The sequence below is a fragment of the Bos grunniens genome, chromosome 4 (assembly GCF_055505025.1).
Source record: "Bos grunniens cultivar Pamir isolate PY7600 chromosome 4, Bosgru_T2T1.0, whole genome shotgun sequence".
NCBI classification, from domain to species: domain Eukaryota; kingdom Metazoa; phylum Chordata; class Mammalia; order Artiodactyla; family Bovidae; genus Bos; species Bos grunniens.
Genome location: NC_141168.1, coordinates 5,085,360 through 5,104,287, shown reverse-complemented (window position 1 = coordinate 5,104,287; position 18,928 = coordinate 5,085,360). Strand labels below are relative to the sequence as shown.

At 45.7% G+C, this 18,928-nt stretch overlaps 1 protein-coding gene across 17 annotated transcripts in view; it reads left to right on the top strand.

The window, feature by feature from the left end:
- The first annotated feature begins 5,223 nt into the window (after positions 1 to 5,223).
- Positions 5,224 to 18,928, top strand: part of ACTR3B (actin related protein 3B) — a 104,214-nt gene continuing 90,509 nt past the window's right edge. For 15 of the 17 annotated variants that reach the window (XR_015161879.1, XR_015161875.1, XR_015161874.1 and 12 more), the window contains exon 1: positions 5,224 to 5,397. Coding sequence is in view for 7 of the 17 variants with exons in the window: in XM_086394743.1 (XP_086250869.1) it covers positions 5,354 to 5,397 (44 nt within the window). In the remaining 10 variants the exon portion in view is untranslated. The remainder of the gene's footprint in view (positions 5,398 to 18,928) is intronic. The other 2 variants (XR_015161880.1, XM_086394741.1) reach the window with 1 other exon arrangement.

The following is an 18,928-nucleotide window of genomic DNA, read 5'->3' as shown; positions in this document are numbered from 1 at the left end:
GCCCACAGCTTTGCAACTTAAGATTCATAGAGCCACTGGCTGGGCAGCTTTTCAGGATAGCCTTTCGTTTTTGTGTTCTTTTTCCTTCTTGGCCCAGCAAGACTAGTTAAATGCAGGAAATGAAGATCACATTGTCTGAGTGTGCCCTGACTAAATTCCATTAGATTGACAAGCTCTGTAAGTCCTGATTATTTTAAGTTGTCTTCGTATGCATAAAAATTGTAACCAGCATCAAACATGTTTATTAAAGGTTCATTGGAGAGTGATGCTGGCTTATCCAGACCTCAGGAGAGTAGTTATGAGACAGTCCTGTCGTCTGCCATGGAAGAGATGCTGAATTCTATACAGGAAGACTTCCTGTTCCCACGTTTCTGTCCCTTTAGGAGTTGGGGGATGGAGGAGTAGGAAGTCATTGTTGGGTAGAAACATAGTAAAGAGAAGCCTCTTTCTGTCACGGGAAGTCAACTAAAAAGTCCTCTCACTATAAGGAGAGAGTAGAATTTTGCAAAGTATATTGGAAGGAGCAAACCTTAGCAATACAATTAACAGAGATTGTACTTGAAGTGCCTCTTACAGAATGGGAGGTTTGTTTCTCTGTGGGTGTTTTGGCCTTTGTCAAAAGGGATGCCATCAGTCTCCGATCCATAGGAGTTTATGACCTCAGAAGAATAACAGAGAATATGCTTTGATATATAGAAAAAAACAGTGAAAACACTAACACAGAAATCACACGTAAGGTTCGCCTTTATTTGCTTTTGATGATGACAAGAAAGCAAGTAAAAACAAATGTTATGTGTAATTGAGAGGCTTAACAACTGCTGATGACTTCCATTTATTTAAGAACCTTTCACTGAGTGGCCACAAAATGTCACAAGTGCCCGATAACCCAAAGACATAAAATTATCGGAGACATACTTCTACTCTCAGGCTGCTGTACCAGGGGCGATGGAAGCGCAACCGTTGTGATGCCATCAGACAAGCGAACACGTGGACCATGTAGGAGGCTCTCCGAGTCCAAAGGAGAGCGAGACGACTCTTTCTGGAAGCTGAGGGAGAGCTTCAGAGAAGGGGCAGAGCTCCACCTGGGTCAGCAAGCAAGAGGCTAGAGGAGTGAAAAGACACGGAATGAGCGACCGTATGTGGTTTCATCAGGAGAATGACGAGTGAGGCGGAAACTGTTGTCCTTCTCCACGTGCGGGCTAAGTTGCTTCAGCTGCGTCCGACCCTCTGTGGACCACTCTACTGTAGACCTGGAGAAGGAAACTGCAGCCCACGCCAGTACTCTTGCCTGGAGAATGCCGTGGACAGAAGAGCCTGGTGGGCTATAGTCTGAGGGGTTGCAGAGAGTCGGACACGACTGAGCGACTAACACTCTCACTACTACAGACTGTAGCCCACCAGGCTCCTCTGTTCACGGGATGCTTCAGGCAAGAATAATGAAGTGGGTTGCCATGCCCCCTCCAGGGGATCTTCCCGACCCACGGATAGAACCTGCGCCTCTTTTGTCTCCTGCATTGGCCGGTGGGTTTTTTACCACTAGCGCCACCTGGAAAGTCATTCCCCTTATGCTCATCAGATCCCATTCGCCGCAGGTATGGGTGCCATATGCTTCTGAAGACATGACAAGGCTCCTCACCAGCCCAGGGGTGTGGTTTTAATAGTCTAAGCTAATCAAATGCATCAATCCCCCTCACCAGTGGCTGCTTTTGGTATAAGCTGGTGTTATTACGAGCTAAACTGTCTCCCCCAAAGCCATGCTGGAGTAGTCACCCCAGCACCTGTAAAAGGGATCTTATTTGGAAACAAGGCCTTTACAGATGAGATCAAGGTAAGATGAGGTCATTAGGGCAGGTCTTAATCCAGTGTGACTGGTCCTTATAAGAAGAGAACACCAGGGACTTTCCTGGTGATGCACTGGTTAAGATTCCATGCTCCCAATGCAGGGGGCCCTGGTTCAATTCCTCATCAGGGAGCTAGATTTCACGCGCAGTGACTAAGACTCTGTGCAGCCAAACGAGTTCGTGCTCAGTCGCCTCTGACTCTCTGCCACCCTTCGGACTAGAGCCCACAAGCCTCCTCTGCCACAGAATTACCCAGGCAAGAATGTTGGAGTGGGTTGCCATTGCCTCCTCTGGGGGATTTTCCTGACCTAGGAACCGAACTCGCATCTCCTGCATTGGCAGGTGGATTCTTTACCGCTGAGCCACCCGGGAAGCCCGGCGCAGCCACATAAATAAATATTAAAAAGGAAGAGAATGCCAGGTGATGGTGCAGAAACAGAGGGAGAGCATGGCGTTGAGACGGAGGCAGAGACTGGAGTGATGCATCTATAAGCTGAGAACACCAGGGATTTCTGGGAACACCGGGGCTCCTCCTCGAGGCTTCGGTGAGGACTGGTCCTGCTGACATCTCGATTTTGACCTTCTGCCCTATCATGAGATGATAAATATCCGTTGTTTTAGGCCATCAAGTTTCTAGTACTTCCACACTGATGTCATCCAACGGTTGAATTACCCTGGAATTTCTGGATTTTCTTTATATGGAATAATAAAATTTGCTCCTGTGCCCCCTGAAGAAATCTCTGTTCCTCACATGTGAAAACGCCTTTACTCAAACATCAAGGGTTAGTGGGGTCGAGAGGACCCATTTGAAATCAGGAAGTCTTTTGCTTGCTACCAGCTGCTGGCCTTGGTCGCCATTTCCAGTAAGTCCTTTGCAGAAGGGACACTCCCTGAAAAGGAACCGCCTTTATTACTGCTGCTGCAGCTAAGTTGCTTAAGTTGTGTCCGATTCTGTGTGACCCCCAGACGGCAGCCCACCAGGCTCCTCCGTCCCGGGGATTCTCCAGGCAAGAACACTGGAGTGGGTTGCCATTTCCTTCTCCAATGCACGAAAGTGAAAAGTGAAAGTGCAGTCGCTCAGTCGCATCCGACTCTTCACGACCCCATGGACTGCAGCCTTTATTACTAGGCAGTTCCAAATCCCACTAAGGGTTCTTCCCTGGTGAAGGTGACAGGGCCGTCTATGAGTCTTGAGGTCCTCTGGCCTCCTCATCCCAGAAATCCTCTCCTGCCCCACCCTCTCCACCATCGAGTGTTTCTCCATCCACCCTCTGGGTTTCAGCTTAGGCACCGTTGCTCTGAGAAGGCTTCACTGACTCCTAAGACAGGTGTAGATGCCTTGTTTGGCTTTTTTTTTTTTTTTTTGGCCATGCTGTGTTTTCTTTGCTGTGAGGGCTTTTCTCTAGTCGTGGAGGGCAAGGGTTACGCTTTAGTTGTGCTGCTCAGACTTCTGCTATCTCTCACAAGACTCTAAAGTCTTATGGGCAGAGGGTAACCCTAACCCTGGTGGTCCAGGGTCTAAAACTCTGTGCAACTAAAGATCCTGCATGCTACAGTGAAGACCCAGTGCAGCCAAATAAATAAATAAATAGATATTAAAAAAAATGTCTTAGGGGCAAAGACTGCAAATGTCCCACTTACTGTTTCATGCCCTGTCTAATGCAAGGCCTGTCCCATAGTAGGCACTTGATAAATACGTGTTAAGGGAGTGAAAGAGGTTGTAGTGCTGACTGTCTGCAACCTAGAGTTTATCCACAGAATTCTGATGAGGGCCACGGAACAGTGGGGTTGGCCAGGGCTTTGGCAAAACACAAGGGAGGCAAGTGAGCCTTTGCCCCCAGCCTTGGGGTGCTAAGCATCCCCGGTGGCTCAGAGGTTAAAGCCTGCAATGCGGAAGACCTGGGTTCGATCCCTGGGTCGGGAAGATCCCCTGGAGAAGGAAATGGCAACCCACTCCAGTATTCTTGCCTGGAGAATCCCATGGACGCAGGAGCCTGGTGGGCTACAGTCCACAGGGTCGCAAAGAGTCGGACACGACTGAGCGACTTCACTTACTTACTTCAGGGTCCTATACAGGCTTTCCTCCACACTCCTCACCTTTCTTTTCTTCCCACCTTCTACTTCTCTTTCTAGGTTCCTCAAAAATTTTCTAGATCTGCGCCTTATTTGACCTGAATAGGTTAAGGGAAAAAAAAGGGAATCATCATGGGTTATCTAACGTGATCAAGTAATCTACCACTACTTCTCATATGGAAAAAGTTTAAAAATGCTTTTAATACCAGTTAAACTGCATGGAACTACGTCTCCAGAAGAGTTCTAAAAAGTAAGGTCAGGAATACATGATAGGGAGGGAGGAGGAAGCACGTGGGACCTTCCCGACCTTCATAACATAGTTGGTAAGTGGTGCGTACTTCGGTCCGGGTTCCAGGAAGATCTTTTGGACATCACTTCACCTTTGATACTTGAGAATATGTTCCATAATGATCCTGGTGTAGTGTTAACCTGATTGAAGGTCAATCACCCCTTAAAGCTGTCGGTGCATTTGTTGCACCGGTTTTTCTTCTATAGAGGAAAGCACGCAGTGTTTGACAGGTGTAAGAATTCTAAGGTCAAGTTTTGTTTTTTTTTTCTTTATTAAGAAAACATTTGAGTGTTTCCCGGAGAAGGCAATGGCACCCCACTCCAGTACTCTTGCCTGGAAAATCCCATGGACGGAGGAGCCTGGTGGGCAGCAGTCCACAGGGTCGCTAAGAGTCGGACACGACTGAGCGACTTCACTTTCACTTTTCACTTTCATGCATTGGAGAAGGAAATGGCAATCCACTCCAATCTTCTTGCCAGGAGAATCCCAGGGACGGGGGAGCCTGGTGGGCTGCTGTCTATGGGGTCGCACAGAGTCGGACACGACTGACGCGACTTAGCAGCAGTTGCAGCAGCATGAATGCACCAAATACTGTGCTGCGCATCCTTGTCATCAGTGGGAAGACATTCAGGAGCCGTATCTAGCGGAGCCTATAGCCTGCTATAGGAGTACAAATAAATATATATACACGGAATAAATTTACTCCAAATGTTGTGAAGCAAAGCAATAGATTGTTGAGATAGTGAGTAAGGTGCGGGGGGGAGGGGGCATCTAGCAGATGAGCAGGGACAGCTTCGCTGAGGTGACATCTGAGCGGAGACTTAAAAGGATGAGGAGTCAGGCTTCGGGGTCAAGTCCACGGTAAGTCAGTTAGACGAGCTCACAGCCTCTCCCGCAGCAAGGTGGGACGTACGGGCAACGAGGCCCCGCTGCCAGCACTAAAGATGGCGGGCGGCCGGGGGCGGGGACAGGGCGTGTCCTCGTAGTGATTGGTCAGACGGCGGTGGGCGGGGCGTCACGTGGGCCGGCGGCGAGCATCCGGGCTCCCGGCGGCGGCGCTGCGGAGGCTCCCGGGAGCCCGGCGGCTGCGCGGGGCGGCGAGCGGGCCGGCGATCGGGGGAGCCTCCCCGGCCGGCCGCGTGGGCCGAGCATGGCGGGCTCCCTGCCTCCCTGCGTGGTGGACTGCGGCACCGGGTAAGAGCCGCGGGCGCCCGCTCCGGCCCCGGCGCGCCTGGCGCCTGCCTGCCCCGCGGCCCGGCCCCCCGGTCTCACCTGGGGTGCCCCGGGCCCGGGTCGCGGCCCTCACCTGCCCAGGGGCCCCCTGACTCACTCACCTTGCTGGGGAGGGAGCCGAAGGGAGACGTGGCCTCCCCGCCTACTCCCCGCGCTCGGCCGGGGCTCCTCGGGACCCCTCCGCCTCCCGGGGGTGCCGGCTGCGCACCCCGCTGCCGTTCCCTCGCCTTCCGCCTGCCTCACGGCGCCCCTGCCTTCTCTTCAGAAGTGGCCCTCGTCCTGGGTCCCCAAGCGCATGCCATTTCTTCTCGCTGATAGGGCTTCTTTATCACTTACTTGTGGGAGGTTTTTACAACCGTCTCCCAAGTTGACATCTTAAAAAAAAAAAATGTTTGTTTTTGCAGCCCACTCTGTCCTCTTCCAATATTGAATGGCTCAGTCAGGCTAAGGTCTTGCTTTAGTTTGCCTAGAGTTGCCTTTGCATTTAAAAATGTTAAAAAGGCTCCATTTTGAAAAACAGAAACATCTAAAATGTGGGAAAGGCTGTTGGTGGTAGTATAGTTTCTATCTCTCCCCCGCGCCCCCCCCCCCCGCCCCCCACCCCCCCCGCCGGACCCCCCAGCGCATTACTTGTGGGCCATGATTGCTTCTTTTGATGTTGAGATATGCCAGAGATACCCTTCGGAAGTCTCCCGGGCCATTCCAGTGGCCCAGGCTCCGCTCATTTTTAGGAAGGTGCTCGCTGAATCCATTTAGGTTTTGGTTTAGAAATTCAAGCTTGCCTGCTTGCACTGTAGGTGAAGTGCTTAATAAAATAGCCTGGAAGTAAGTTTAGGCTCTTAAAAAGATTTTTCAAGATGGGATTTTAGTCATTTTTTGCCACAGAATGAATATTCCATGGCACGTTCACCTTAGCCTCGATTCTTTGTAGAGAAACGCACTCGGTTTAGTTTCCTTGACAACCTTGTGGGGGTGTCTTCCTTAATTTGCTACAGTCCATCTCCTACGGATTGTTCTTTCCTTTTGCTGCAGAAAAAGGAGTGGTTACAAGCTGGAAAAAACTGCCTCTTTGCATGTATTAATTTTCCTTTCAGAGATACACACTGTACCAGAAGTTTTGGGGCTTTTTATTTCAGTAGTTGTTTGGCTACCCAGAACCTGAGCCAATAGCGGTATTGATAGGAACACCCCCCAGGTACTGGCTTCCTTACGCGTCCCTTTCTCCAACCATCTAGTGTTCACCCCACACCCACCTGAGGTCTGGTTGTGTCAGGAGAGAAGGCAGCTGGTCAAAGAATCTTTCATCCCCACATTTGCACGAGGTTTTTGTGGTTTTGGTCTCATAAAACTATTGAAATACAAAGCATTTCTTGGTAGAAGCAGTAAAATGTGCCCACAGGATTTGTCATACTTTTAATAATAGTAAGCTGGGAGCCTTACTCATCGTTCTTGCTATAAATATCAAAAGTGTGGTGCTCAGTTATGACCGTTGGAGGTAGGTGGTATCTCACGTGGCGGTATAACTTAAGGATATCTTTGTTTTCTGGCTCCAAGTTATGTTATCGTCTTCATGCTGTTGTAGGCTTTGTGTCAGGACTTAGAAATAGTGGCCGGGAATCCTCCCAGTGGGTTTCACACGGACATAGTCTGTTGTGGAAACGGTGATGGTCAGTCAGGAATTTCCAGTGTCCAGTGTGTGGCCAGGAGGAGGAGCTTGGAAGAGCCCAGGTTTATTTAAGCATATTACTGCTGCTTGTATTTCCTGCAGAGCCAAGTGATTTTGGATTGACCTTTAACTCAAAATAGGATAAAAAGGGATAAAATGCAGATAAATATAACTAGGACCGAAGACAAGAACGGGCCTGGAAAGTCACCTTAAACTGTAGGTCCGTCGTGCAGCTGGTTTGGTCTCAAGCTTGGCCTTCCTGTATGGGATAGGATTATGAGAGAGTCATTGTCAGTTACGTAATTCCTGTCATCAGGGAAGAAGAGAAATACCTGTTTTTCGGGTGAAAAATCTTTTTCTCGTACTAAATTCTAAAAGGAAAATTCATACTGATAGTGGGCATTTATGATTGAGTAGACAGTATACTAAATGGTGCTTTTTTAAAATAGCAAATAAATTCCATCCTGGGAGCCTGGCCTCATCTAATAAACCCTGAGACCAGCTTGGTGAGCTCAGATGTTCTGGGGGCTGGGATGACATGGACCACGGCTCTGCCTGCCCCACTTAAGTGAGTTACTGGGCTGCAGAGTGTTCAGAGAATAGCCTCACTTTTCCTAACTGAACTTGTAGTTTTGAAGATTTTTGTATTCTTTAAACTTATTTTGAGAAATTTCAAATCTACTAAAAAGCTGCAAGAAGAGTACCAAAAAAATGCTATATAGTCTCCATCCAGCATTCTAACTACTAACATTTGCTTTACTGTTCTCTGTATACTTTATACATTATTATCTTTTTGAACTGTTTGTGAGTTGCAGCCATCCTGCTTTTTACACCAGGGTACTTCAGTATATCCTTTATGAGAACATACAAGCACAGACCAGTGATCAGAACCAGAAAATGTGACGTTTATGCCGAGTGTTACCTGCTCTGCAGTCTGGATCCCATGAATGGTCTCGCTGTGTCTCTGGACGCTCAGCTCTCCGCCCTCATCAGCACCGTACACCGTGTTTGCTTGTCATCATGTCTTTTTAGTCTCGTTTCCCTGGACCGGCTCCTTAGGCTTTTTTTCTTTCAGGACGTTGGTATTTTTGGCAGCCAGTTGTTACGGATAATGCTCCTCAGTTTACACTTGTCTGGTGTTTCCTTACAGTAGACACAGGGTGTGCGTTTTTGTCAGGGGTACCAGAGAAGTCATGTCAGAGCTTCTCAGTGCATCAAATCAGCTTTATTGAGAAGTAGTTGACATATTACATTGCATAAATCTAAGGTTACAGCATGTTGATTTGGTGTGTTTGTACATTGCGGAATGATTATCATATTGCATTACTGACACCTCCATCCTGTCATTGTAAACACCCTTTTCTTGTGATCTAAGATCCACTTGTCTTGGCAACTTTCAAGTATATAACAACACAGTGTTGCTAATATCATCTCTGTGCTGTCCACCACCTCCCTAGAACTTAACTCCTCTTATCAGGAGGCTTAAGGCAGTTGATGAAGTTCACTTAGATCATTGGATATAGTGCCCTCCACTAGATTTCTCGCTGTGTGGTCACCGTTTTCCCCTTTGTAATTCATGTCTTTTGTGGAGAGAGGTTAGGAGATTGTGTAAATACCCTGTTCTGCCTTAAAACTTTTCACCCATCAGTTTTAGTATCCATTGGTGGTATTCTTGTTCTAATTGATGATTACAGCAATGGTTGCAAAATTGTGTGTGTATTTTAAACTCAAGTATTATCTACATTTTTTAGTTAACATTTTACAAAAAGGGTGCACTTTCCAGTAACTCCCTTTTACTTATCATCTGTATGGGTTACGGTTTTCAAAGAGTTACTTATGGTGATTCTTACTACATTCAATGGTTCATGATTTCTTACTGCTGTTCCTTGTTTTCATGCTTCAGCTGTCCAGTAGTAGAAGCCCCATTCAGGGTGTTTCTGGTCATCTTGAGACATGTCCCCATCAATTTTTGAGCATTTTGTTTTTATCAAAAGACTGCAGTGAAGTCAGTGCTGTGCATTTGTCTTTTTTTCGCATTTTTTTTCTGGAGCATCTCTGAGACAGCTTTCTAGAAGTGGGACTTCTGAGTCATAAGGTCCTTTTGCCGGATTGTGTCAGATCCCACCCTGGAGTGTGTGTCTTCCCCAGCAATGTGTGTCAGTGCTTACGTCTTCTTACAGACTCATCTCTGTAATTGCTGAGTTAAAGAAGTTTTTTTTTTTTTTTTTTTTTTTTACCAATCTGGAAGGTGGGAAATGATATCGTTTTAATTTGAATTTCTTATTATGTGGGAAGATGAGCGTCCTTCCACCTGATGAAGTGGCATCTGCATTTCCGTTTTCTGTCTTCGTTTCTCTAGCCCGTTTTTCTGCAGGCCTTCGGCCTTTTGCTGCTTTAGTTTTGGAAGCTCCTTGTGGATTAGGGTCTATTGAGGGTCCCACAGGCCACCACCAGGTTCAGAGATTTGCTAGGAATAATCCCAGGATGACAGTGAAAAGGTAAACGCAGAAACAGCCGAGGAGAAAGGCGTGTGGGGCGGAGTCTGGGGGAGCCAGCCGTGGGCATCCCAAGTCCTTTCTCAGTGGAGTCACTGACATCCAGTGTGACGTGTGTGAGACCCTGTTCACTGGGGAAGCTCCTTAGACGCTCAGTGCCCAGAGTATCTCTTGTGGGGCTGGTTGTGGCACCTTCCGCCTGGCACAAACCAAAATTCCAGCCCCAGAAGGAAAGGAGGTGTTCAGCATCCACTGTATTTGGGGCATGATGGGAACCCTCCTGAAATCTTAAGTTCCCAGATGCCAGCCCGGGGCCAAGTTCAGTTCAGTCGCTCAGTCGTGTCCGACTCTTTGCGACCCCATGAATCGCAGTATGCCAGGCCTCCCTGTCCATCACCCACTCCTGGAGTTCTCTCAAACTCATGTCCATCGAGTTGGTGATGCCATCTAGCCATCTCATCCTCTGTCAACTCCTCCTCCTGCCCCCAATCCCTCCCAGCATCAGGGTCTTTTCCAATGATTCAACTCTTCGCACGAGGTGGAGTTTCAGCTTTAGCATCCGTCCTTCCAGTGAACACCCAGGACTGGTCTCCTTTAGGATGGACTGGTTAGATCTCCCTGCAGTCCAAGGGACTCGAAAGAGTCTTCTCCAACACCACAGTTCAAAAGCATCAATTCTTTGGCGCTCAGCTTTCTTCACAGTCCAACTCTCACATCCATACATGACTACTGGAAAAACCATAGCCTTGACTAGACAGACCTTCGTTGGCAAAGTAATGTCTCAACTTTTGAATATGCTATTTAGGTTGGTCATAACTTTCCTTCCAAGGAGTAAGCATCTTTTAATTTCATGGCTGCAATCACCATCTGCAGTGATTTTGGAGCCCAAAAAATAAAGTCTGACACTATTTCCACTGTTTCCCCATCTATTTCCCATGAAGTGATGGGACCAGATGCCATAATCTTCGTTTCCTGAATGTTGAGCTTTAAGCCAACTTTTTCACTCTCCTCTTTCACTTTCATCAAGAGGCTTTTTAGGGGCCAAAGTTACAAGCAAACTTTCACCTTGGTAGGGAGAGCAGTCTGAGGTCTCCTTCCTGCATACTGAGGCGTCAGCCTTTTGTGATACAACTTGCAAATACATTTTCCCTATGTATCATTTGCCTTTTGCCATGCAAAGAGTTTTTTTTTTTTTTTTAAGCAGTAGGTTTATTTGTCTTTTCTTTATTGTTGTTAGATTTTGAATCATAGTTAAGATGGGTGTTCCCCCTCCCCATTGCCGGATTTTATATGAATCTCTGTTCCACTTGAAATTTATCCTGGGATGGGCTATGAAGAATGGACCTCATTGGAGCCAATTCTATCTTCTTTCCTTCTGGTTGCCCCGTTTATCTCAGCCTCATTTATGAAAAAAGCGTAACAAAACACTGCTTGAAGATACCGCTTTCATTGTGTACTGCATCTGTCTATGCAGTGGTTTATTTCTGGATTCGTTTTGGGTGCCTGAACCTGTCTGCTTCTATGGCAGCATTACTGAGTTTAACTCCTGAGGCTTTATGACTTCATATGTGATGAGGTTGGTGTCCCAGCCACCTCATTTTTAAGAGTATAAATGACTCTTACTTTATTTGATAGTAAATCATCCAGAAAAATAAATCCCTGTGTTCACTGTAAAAAATTATTATTGTCAGGTAATATTGTTTGGACTTTTTAGTCTTTTTTTTGAACTTTTTATTTTGTACTGAGGTATAGCCAGTTAACAGTGTTGCTATAGTTTCAGGTCAACAGCGAAGGGACTCAACCGTACACCTTGTTAAAAAAAAAAATTATTTATTTGGCCGTGCTGGGTCTTAGTTGCTTCACCTGGGGTCAGTTGGAGCATGTGGGATGCTCCCTGAACAGGAATCAAACCCAGGCCCCTGCTTCGGGAGCACGCAGCCGTAACCACTGGAGCACCAGGGGAGTTTCTCCACCTCCTCTTGTGAAACGTGTTTTCCAGTCTATTCTCCTTATCATTTCTCCAAATGGACTTCACATGCAGTTTCTTCTTTTAGTCCCCGGGGAAAACTGCTGACGGTATTTTGACTTGGATTGCATTAAACTCATATGTTAATGAGGACTATTATATTTATGATACTGTCTTCCCATCAGAGAATATGGTGTATTCTTTCCATCAGTTCAAGTCTGTTTTGTGCCTTGTAGGAATATTGTGTTTACCTCAGGTAGCTTTCTTGTTAATCACTCAGTTATGTGATTTTCTTTTTGGTTATTGTAAATGACGTTTTCCGTTGCATTTTCTGTTTTTCTTCACTATATTAAAGCCATTTATTTTGTCTGCTTCTTTACTGAATTACTAAATGATTTTTATTGTTTGAATGAATTTTTTCCCTTCATCTTTCAGGCTTTCTAGATAGAGAATTTTGTCACGGGCAAATAGAGATTGTTTTTCCTTTCCATTTTTAGGAGTCTGCTCACTTTTTTCCCTGACACACTGCAGTGGCCGTTGCCTCCAAATGGTGTTAACCAGGAGTGGAGTTAGTGGGCATTATCCTTTGTTCTTATCTTAGTGGAATAGTTCCTGGTGTTTGTAAAATAAGTAAGATGCAGGCTTTTGGGCTGCTGTTTGTGTGTATATGTACACCTGTACAAATACATGTTAAGAAAGCTACCCAGATATGTCTAGAAGTATCTGTCAACTGCTGTGTTTTGGGATGTTAAAGCATGAATGCGTGTTGCGTGTTGCATGTTACACGATTTATCATAAATGGGACGTGCGGTTTTCTTTCTTAGTTCACATGGTGGATTTCCTGACGTTGAAGCACTCCAGCATTTCATAATAATCCCCCCTTGATCATGATGCCTCATTTTTTGATGTGTAGGTAGATTCTGTTAGTACTTTATTTAGGTTTTCCCGTTGGAACTTGGTATGCATTATAGTTTAGTTTTCTGGTGAGTTCTTTGTCAGCGTGTGGGATCAGTGTTACACTGTCTTCGTGAAACAAACGAAGGAGTTTTCTTTCTTATTCTGTGCTCTAGGGTAGTTTAAGTAATTTTGGAATTATCTGAGGTTTAAGGTCTGGGTAGAATTTCAGTGCTCCTCTGTGTAGTTCTTCTGAGGCTGGTTAGATGCCCCCTCTCAAATTGAATCAATTTTGGTTATGTTGTATTTGTCTAAAAACAATTCTGTTTTATCTAAATTTTTCAAATTTATGTATAGAGTAGCCATGATTTTCAAAAATCTCTGTTTTTATGGTTATGTTTTCCTTTTGTCACTTGAATATATCTGTCTTGTCTTCATCCTTTCTTCTTCAGGGCTTAGCTAATAATATGGCTGTGCTGTGGATCTTTTTTTTTTTTTTTAAAGGATAAGCTTTGGGGTTCACTTATTCTATTATTTTTCTGTTTTTTTTGATTCATTTATTTCTACTTTTATCTCCTCTGCTTTCCTTTTCTTTTTTTTGAGTTGGATATTAAATTCATTTTAATTTTCCCTTTGTATTGAAAAGGCATTTGATGCTGTGAAAATTTGGCTGTTAAGTCTTTAAGATTTATTTTGGATGTGAGCCATTTTTTAAACTGTTGAATTTGTTACAGTGTTGTGTCTGTTTCTCATTTTGGTGTTTTGGCTGGGAGGTTTGTAGGATCTTAGCTCCTGACCAGGCATGGAACCCACACCCCCTGCACTGGAAGGCGAGCTGTTAACACTGGACCGCCAGGAGAGTCCCCAGCTCTGATGTCTTTAACTGTATGTATCCCTCACTGGGATTTGGGTATAGTTTATCGATACCATTTTCAAGAAATTCCTGTGTTTTTCTTTTGAATTCCCCTCTTAACTCAGTATTTCTATACTAGTATGTTTGAAAATTTTCAAGTAGAAGGGCCTTTTCAAATTTTGTTTTTGATTCTAATTTAATTACATTATGCTCAGAGTGCTGTTTATATTCTGTTCTTTAGATTTCACTGAGTCTACGGTATGGGCAGTTTTGTGAATGTTCTCTATGTGCTTCAGAAGAGGTATATTCCCTGTTGGTGTGTTCTGAGTATATCTGTATGAGCTATCTTATTAATGACATTTTTGAGGCCTTCTGCTTATTTTTGTCCACCTTAGTTCAGTCGCTCAGTCGTGTCTTTGCGACCCCATGGGCTGCAGCATGCCAGGTCTCCCTGTCCATCACCAAGTCCCAGAGCTTGCTCAAACTCAAGTCCATTGAGTCGGTGATGCCATCCAACCATCTCATACTCTGTCGTCCCCTTCTCCTCCCGCCTTCAATCTTTCCCAGAATCAGGGTCCACTGACTCATCTTTAACTGAGAATGATGTGTTAGATGTTCCTGTCTTTAGTGTGTTTCTTATTTCTTCTTGTTCTATGAAAGTTACTGCTGCCTTATTTTTTAATTAATTAAAAATTTGTTTATTTATTTTTGGTTGCGCTGGGTCTTCATTGCTGTGGGGGCTGCTCTCTGGTGGCGGTGCGAGGGCTTCTCACTGCAGTGGCTTCTCTTGTTGCAGAGCACAGGCTCTCAGCACACAGGTTTTAGTTGCTCCATAGCTTGTGGAATCTTCCCAGACCAAGTATCGAACCTGTGTCCCCTGCATTGGCAGGCAGGTTCTTATCCACTGCACCACCAGGGAAGCCCTGCCTTATGCAGTAGATCAGGTCTGTAGATTTGGCGGGTGATACAGGCGGCTTCCCTCATAGCTCAGTTGGTAAATCATCTGCCTTGCCAATTCAGGAGACCTGGGTTCGATCCCTGGGTCGGGAAGATCCCCTGGAGAAGGAAGTGGCACCCCACTCCAGTCTTCTTGCCTGGAGAATACCATGGACAGAGGAGCCTGGTGGGCTACAGTCCTTGGGGTCACAAGAGTTGGACACGACTTGGCGACTAAGCCGCCACCACCACCACTACCCCAGGTGGATTGTTGTTGGAATAGCTTCTGTCTTAACGGTCTTTGGGTCTTTCTTCTTGAGCTGGTCGCTTTCCCCAGAGAGTGCACTTTTGACCCTCTGCCTGGAGGGCGGGGTCTGTGTTCTGAGAGCCGGGTTGGGGGCAGGGAGCACGTCTCAGCTATCAGGGTTTTCTGTGTTCAGTCGGGTAATTCTCAGAGTGGTTCCCGGACTCTCCCAGGCCGGTGACCTTGCTTCACGCTCCAAGTCTCGCTTTGCACTCCCCGAGTCGGCTTGTGGGGACTCGGGGGTCAGGGAAGAGCAGCCGCCGCCCTGGTGCGGGGTGGGGGCCGCGCTCATCTTGGCCTGTGTTTTGGGCCCTTCAGTCCTGGATCCACAGGGCCCTGTGCAGCCGCCCATCGCGGGGCCTTTCTTCAGGGTCCCGGGGGTGTGGGGCCGGTTCTCAGCTTTGCCCACGGCTGGTTTTCGGACGTTCCCAGGACAGTTAGCGCTGATCCTCAGCTGTCCAGGGCCCAATTCCTGCAGTTGCCACCTCTTCTTTTCTCCCTGTTGTTGTGGTTTCTGCGTCTTAGAAAGAATCATTTTGTTTTGGTTTTAGTGTGGCTTCGGGACAGAGTGAAATTAGATCACGTGTTTAGTCTACCGTTTTACCCTGGAAGTCAAAATTCACTTGATAATGCCCCAAACCCATAAGGAGGCCACAGGTCACGATATTGTATTTACCAGACATGGAGCAAAGGTGTGCTAGTGGTAAAGAACCCACCTGCCGACGCGGGAGACATAAGAGATGTGGGTTCCACCCTGGGTTGGGAAGATCCCCTGGAGGAGGGCACAGCAACCCACTGCAGTGTTCTTGCCTTGAGAGTCCCATGGACGGAGGAGCCTGGCGGTTACAGTCCCTGGGGTCACAAAGAGTCGGACATGACTGAAGCGACTTAGCACGTAGAAGTGGACATGTATATTGGGTAATGTAAAACTTACGGACCAAATAGAGAAAAAGAAAAACACAGACTATTGGATTTAGAGAAAGTAAATCAATTTGAACTTACATATTTAACTGTGTCCCGTAAACAGAAACTACCATGTTCTCTATGACAACCTAAGGAAAGTTTGAAGACTTGGTTATGATTATATATTAATTTTTGCCGTATACAGTGTGTGGAGTGTGTGTTATCTAGAATACTACATTAAGGTCTGGGAACAATTTTAGTTTTATCAAAGTCATGCTCTGAAGCAATGTAGTCACTTTTTTTTTTTTTTTTTTAAACAGAACATCTTAGGAGTGGGTAGGGCTATTCTGGTTGAATTTGGGGTTTGAGACTGGACCTCATAAGGGGTCTCACATAAGGGGCCTCACACAAAAGAACCTGCGCCCTGGATGCAGCTTTAAGAACGCTGTTTTAAGATGTGACATCTCCGCTTTCAAACATAAATTGGTTGAGCTGACACTGTCACCTTCTGCTCTAGACACAGGGCTGTAGGAGGGAGATATGTAAGTGCGTAGAGTTGACGCTAGTCAGATCAGCTCTCCTCACCGCAGGCAGTTACTGCTGTGCGGAGAGGGGCCTTTAACACGGGGAGCAGAAGAAGCTTCGCACAAGGACCTTTTAAAATGTTCGAGATGAATAAGGATGTGTTGTGTTTGCAGACAGAGAACATTGGGGTACACGTGTCTCTTTCAATTCAGGGACCTTTTAAAATGTTCAAGATGAATAAGGACGTGTTGTGTTTGCAGACAGAGACGTTGGAGGCTACACGAGAATAGAGTGGAAGGCGAAGTGGGTGGTGGGTGTCGGAGTGGGAGCGAGGCTTCTCCAGGACCTCGTGAGCGGGTTTGGAAGTTCGACGTGCAGGAACGTTCTGGTTAGTGGCAGACTTGTCACTCTTGGGCCTGCCTTATGCAGCCCTCGGTTCTGTTTCTGTAACCTCGGTCTGTCCTGGCTTCCGAATGAGAAGAGGCTTCGGGTCCGGGATGCTCAGAGGTGGCACTGTGTTTGGGAAGACTGCTGTCTGTAAGCAGGGTTTCTGTGTTTTGAGAATGATGCTTGGCTGCGCCATGCTAGCTGTCCTTTGGGAAGATAGTTTTCAGATAAACATTAAACAAAGCCTTTTAATGTGAACGTTGTCAATCTTAATTCTTCATGTACACGTGCCTGGGAAAATCTTGACTGCTGTATCTCTTCATATATAGGTATATCGGATGTTCACAGAACTGGAAGGGAAATGAGTGTAGGGAGAGACTTTCAAAGTAGAAACTGCAAAGGAAATTGTTCAGGAAAATAATTGATAGATTTGATCATCTAAATTGTTTCAACGATTATCCTTCAGAAAATGTATAATTGCAGGTAAACCACAAATTCAGAAAAATTAGTAATATATGTGAGCAAACATTATATCCTCAGTGTGTAAAGTGAAGTCGCTCAGTTGTGTCCAACTTTTTGCGACCCTTTGGCCTATAACCCACCAGGCACCTCTGCCCATGGGATTCTCCAGGCAAGAATACTGGAGTGGGTTGCCTTTCCTTCTCCAGAGGATCTTCCCACCCAGGGATCGAACCTAGGTCTTCCACGTTGCAGGCAGACACTTTACCATCTGAGCCACCAGGGAGCCCTCAGTGTGCAAAAGTTTACACAAATTGATGATACCGAAAGTCCAGTGGAAAAATGATCTATGGGCAGTTCATGGAAGAAATACAGTTGGTGACTATATATCAAATAATTCAGCAGTTGAATGAAATTATTGACTATGAGATCCTTTTACTTTTTGGATTAGGAGGTATTTTCTAGAAACGGTGAGTCATATTTAGCATTGAGGTAGGGATTGATATTGGGCTTCCCTGGTGGCTCAGTAGTAAAGAATCCACCTGCAATGCAGGAGATGCTGGTTCAATCTCTGAGTCAGGATGATCCGTGGAGAAGGGAATGGCTACCCGCTCCAGTATTCCTGCCTGGGAAATCCCATGGACAGAGAGCCTGGTGGGCTACAGTGGAGTCACGAAGAGTCAGACACGACTGAGCAACTAAACGGCAACAACAGAGGCGTTGTTATTACCTTGTACTAATGAAGAAACCGAAGCTGGAGGGATTCCTTTACTTCCTGAAGTCCCAGAGCTAGGGCTGCGCTTTGAACCCGGCACTGCGGGCCCTGTTTAACTCCCTGCAGTGTGAATACGTGCTGTCTGGCAGCTGTTTTCACTGTGAACCTTCCCCCTAAGAACTGCTTTTGCTGCATCCCATAGATTGTGTGTGATTGTGTTTTCCTTGTCATTTGTCTCAAGGTATTTTTTAATTTCCTCTTCGATTTCTCTGTTGACTGATTCGTTTTTTGGGTCAACTATTTTCAAAGTATACTTATATATGACCAGTAACATGTCTGCTTCATTTTTGATGATTGTGTAGCATTTTATTGAACGATTGCGATCTATTTAATTTATCCTATTGATGGCATTTGCGTGTTTCCAGTTTTTGTTGTTGTTGTTTTCCTGTTACACTGCTGTAGAGGACATTTTTTGTGCATTTCTTTTTATACATGTAAAATGATTCAGTGGGGTGAATTCCTAGAAATGTGCTATTTGGACAGTGGGGTATATGCATTTAAAACTATTTGAATAAAATGGTGTATGCATTTACAGTATTGAAAAATAAGATGAAACTTCTCCTTATAATGAGACTTCAACTTTTTAATTGTAAAGTTAAGTGTAATTTTCAGTGTAAAATGTACTACCACCTTTTTCAGTATTGGCCCAGATTTTGAATGGTTTCGCATTAAATTCGTAGGTGAGTTTAGTGGTGATATGTGCTGCTGCTTTTACACCCATTGATGCTTACTATATGAGTGAGGCGTGTCTCTGTCTCCGTGTGTATGGAGTGTTCCTCCCATCATATGTCTCATTCTCAGGGGTAATGTTATTCTGTGTCGTTGCCGTTCTGAATAGCATCTTTCCATCCAGTGTGGATTCTTACTTGTTACTGGTAGGAAAGTTGCTGATTCTTGTCTCTTTTTTTGTTAGGATGTGAGCACGAGGATGGGGAGCTCGCATTTTATAAAAATTCAGAGATGACTGCATGTGATATATACTTGAGTCAGCGATTCCTGCACTGGTTGGTCTTCAGAACTGTGGCTGACGGTGGTGGGGAGGAAGGAAGGGGATGTTTAAAATACACAAATCCAGGTGACTTCTCTGTGACTCTGGGACAGGCCCTAGGAATCTGCATTTTTCAGAAGCTTCCCAGGTGATCCGGTCAGTCAGGGTTGGTACTTTCTTTCCAGATGCCTTCCCAGATAATCTGAAACTCACCTGCCAGATAATGTAGGCCATGCTACTGTGAGAAGCACAACCTGAAATCATGTTTCTGACAGGTGACCTTTTTTTTAAAAACCTAATTCTCATCATTTATTTGGAGAAGGCAATGGCACCCCACTCCA